The 3,504-nt window shown below is 38.7% G+C and overlaps 1 protein-coding gene across 1 annotated transcript in view; it reads left to right on the top strand.

Annotated features, from left to right (window-relative positions):
* The window catches only part of ANOS1 (anosmin 1), a 169,364-nt gene that overhangs the window by 47,335 nt on the left and 118,525 nt on the right, over positions 1-3,504 (top strand). The window contains exon 2 of the mRNA XM_009287845.2: positions 2,405-2,452. Coding sequence (XP_009286120.1) covers positions 2,405-2,452 — 48 coding nt within the window. The remainder of the gene's footprint in view (positions 1-2,404; positions 2,453-3,504) is intronic.

The following is a 3,504-nucleotide window of genomic DNA, read 5'->3' as shown; positions in this document are numbered from 1 at the left end:
CTCCATCCTTGGAGATACTCAAAAGCTGTCTGGACCTGGTCCTGGGCAACTGACTGTAGGTGTCCCTGCTTGAGCAGGGCAGTTGGACCAGATGACCTCCAGAGGTCCCTTCCAACCTCAGTTGTTCTGTGAGTGTGTGACTTGAACAATATTTATAGTCATAGAATTGTAGAATCATAGAATGGTTTGGGTTGGAACGGGCCTTTAAAGATCATCTAGTCCAACCCCTCTGCCTTGGGAAGAGACATCTTTCACTCAATCAGGTTGCTTAAAGCCCCATCCAACCTGACTTTGAACACTTCCAATAATGGGGCATCCACTTCTTCTCTGGGCAACCTGTTCCAGTGTCCACCACCCTTATTGTAAACAGTTTCCTTCTATGTCCACTCTATATCTATCCTCTTTCAGTTTAAAACTGTTGCCCCTTGTCCTGTCACTACAGGCCTTGGTAAGAAGTTTTTCTCTGTCCTTCTTGTAAGCCCCCTTCATATATTGAAAGGCTGCAATAAGTGTCCCTGAAGCCTTCTCTTCTCCAGGCTGAACAACCCCACCTGTCTCAGCCTTTCTTCAGAGGAGAGGTGTTCCAGCCCTCTGATCACTTTGGCGGCCCTCCTCTGGACCTGCTCTAACAGGTCCATGACTTTCTTGTACAGGTGACCCTAGAGCTCGATGCAGTACTCCAGGGGGGGTTTCACAAGAGTGGAGTAGAGGGGGACTATCACTTCCCTTGACCTACTGGCCACATCTTAGGAGCTTGAGTGAAGGGGTGGCTACATACTTGTTTGAAGACATGCACAAACATGATCTCCTCAAACATATGCTAAGAGGGATCCAGCTTGAAAGCATAGGCTTCACAGCTGTGGTAGCAAGCCACTGTATTCAAGCTTATAAGCTTTGCTGAGATCAGAACAGAGTACTGCTGTTTTGAGAAACTGGTCTAGTTGGCTTAGTTACAGTGCATGCTGTTGTATCTATTTCTGCTTCTTAATTGTAGTTGTTGTACATCCAGAGAAGAATTTTGGCTTTGTCTGTGTGATTTGATACATAAAAAGTTATGTATATATATAATTTCATTATTTGAATATCTCCTTATTAAAACAATTAAAAAAAAAAAAAGAAGAAAGTGTAGTCCTCTAGTCCTTTACATTCTGGCCTTCCTGAATTCCTCTTCCCTGGAGACTGATTTCCAGGTCTGTAGTCAGTGCCAAAGGTGAAGGCATAGTACAATCACATTAATCCATCCCTGTGGAAATACCTTGCCTAATTCATATGAAAGGACATCCTATTACTCCCTCATAGACTCACCATTGTAGTCAGATTGTGAACAACAAGTTTACCAGAATCTTCATCTGTTCTGTTTCCAGAGTATGAGCTTATAAATTATGGAAGAAATACATATATATATATATTTTTTTTTTTTTTTCCCCTCCCCCTAAGTGCAGGAACATGCACTATGTGTTGCAAAGTTTTACCCCATTTCTTGTGTTCAGTCCACAGAGTCACCTAGATCTTCCTGATGTTGTTTTGATCTTCCACTATACAGAAAGTGAATCAATATTTTGTCTCATCTGTTAACCCCACAAACATGCACTTCTGTTTCCTGAGCTGTGTTTTGTTACTGAGAAATATTGTTTCCAAAGTTGACCCTTCAGAAGCTCCTCTAGTAGAACAGCAGGTTGCTGTTTGCCTGTGCCCGAGTTTCGTATTTATCTTTTCCTTTTTCTTTTTATTTATCTTTTATCTTTTAAGATATTTATATTTATCTTTTCCTTTTCCTTTTTCCTTTTCATGTTCTCTTTTCCTTTAGCTTAAATTATTATTTTGCATGTGATACTGTATTGGTTATTTTACTGCAGTCAAGACAAATGAGAGCTACAGTGTTTCCTGATCTGGGAAAAGCACTTTATTATCAAAAATATAAAATAAAACTGGCATGGGTGACTTTTGATAAACTCATGTTGCATTTAGTTGATTTTTCCATTTACTTCAAGGCTGTTCATTATCTTTCCTTGATAATTTAAGTATTGTGCAATATTGAAATGTGGTTAATGTGCTTTCCGTTCCTGAATCACTACAGATCCCTATAAATTTCTTAAATACAAGTATTACCTTTGTTTGCTTCCTAGCAAGTCTAGATAGTAAGTGTTTACAAAGATGGACTAAAAGGTGACTTCAGTTTTCCGCCAGCCTTGCTTGATGAAATGCTTTCTTAACTTTCCTCTGGTCACTTCACACTTGCCTGAGCCTTTTACTCAACAGAAGGGAGTTGGAGTCAGGATTGGTTGTGACACAACATCATTCTCTAAGCAGCACTGGAAGGTGAATTCTGATTAAGTCTGTTAGGGTGATCCTGTCTAGTCTTAAAGAAATATTAATATTCATGTATTTTTTCTTTGTCTTTCAGAACAATGGGTCACTTGCTTGGTGCCAGAATCATAAACAGTGTTCAAAGGTATGTCCTTTTTTTCCCCCCCTCTCATTTAAGTTACCTATATTCTTTCAATCTCTTGTCTGTAGATTAAGTGCTTTTCATCTTAGCCTGTTTTCAGAAGCATCTGTTTATATTTTATTTGGAAACCTCAACCTATAATAAAATAGCCAAAATTAAAACTGAGTGATTTACTCTTTCAGGACAAAGGAATCATGTTTGAGGATAAGTATCAAGCTTAGTTAAACCAATATAATTCTGTGGTTATCAACACCTGGCTAAAATCTGGTGCATCATTTGTGTTCTTTCAGTATTTGTCATCATAAGAGAGTAAAAATGTCAATCACTTTAAAGTCTTCCTCCAATAGCACTGAAGTGTGCCAACATTCAACTTTTCATTCCGTCTGGGTATTTAATTTTTAGCCTGACACTGATACAAATCCCGGTGGCTCTACTGATGCCCTGTCCTATCCTAGCACTTTAACCCTGAAAGCCTAGAGGGTAAGTGAGCTGATTGTCAACTGATTCTCCTGTGCAAGAGTCTTTCTATGGTACCTGGATAGAAGCAATAATGATTTGGGAGCTTTGGCTGGTCAAAGTGGAATTACATACTCTAGTGCTGACTGTTCGTAAACGTCATGGAAGACGCATCCATTGGAAATTTACCTGAAAATGGTGAAGGTAGTATTTTTGTCTAATCTTCCTGAAAATGTATTTCTACAATAACTTAGGCTTTTTAACGTCAATATTTATTCTTCATTCTGTGGAGGTTGTACTGCAAATGGGATTAAATCCAAGTAGCATTGTTCTGTGTTGTTTTAATAATGTAAACTATGTAAATGCTGGTGCTAACGCTTTATTTTAACACATGACAATTTCTTCTTTAAATTTAAAGAGTGAGATTACTGGTTCACTGATCTAGTTTCCATTTAAATGAATGGGATTGGAAATCATAGAATCATAGAATCATTGAGGTTGGAAAAGACCTCTAAGATCATCGAGTCCAACCATCAACCCAACACCACCATGCCCACTAAACCATGTCCCTAAGCACCTCATCTACACGTCTTTTAAAT

Source organism: Aptenodytes forsteri, unplaced genomic scaffold (genome assembly GCF_000699145.1).
Source record: "Aptenodytes forsteri isolate BGI_AS27 unplaced genomic scaffold, ASM69914v1 Scaffold200, whole genome shotgun sequence".
Classification (NCBI taxonomy): Eukaryota; Metazoa; Chordata; class Aves; order Sphenisciformes; family Spheniscidae; genus Aptenodytes; species Aptenodytes forsteri.
The sequence above is the reverse complement of the archived record's forward strand: the minus strand, read 5'-3'. Positions and strand labels throughout refer to the sequence as shown.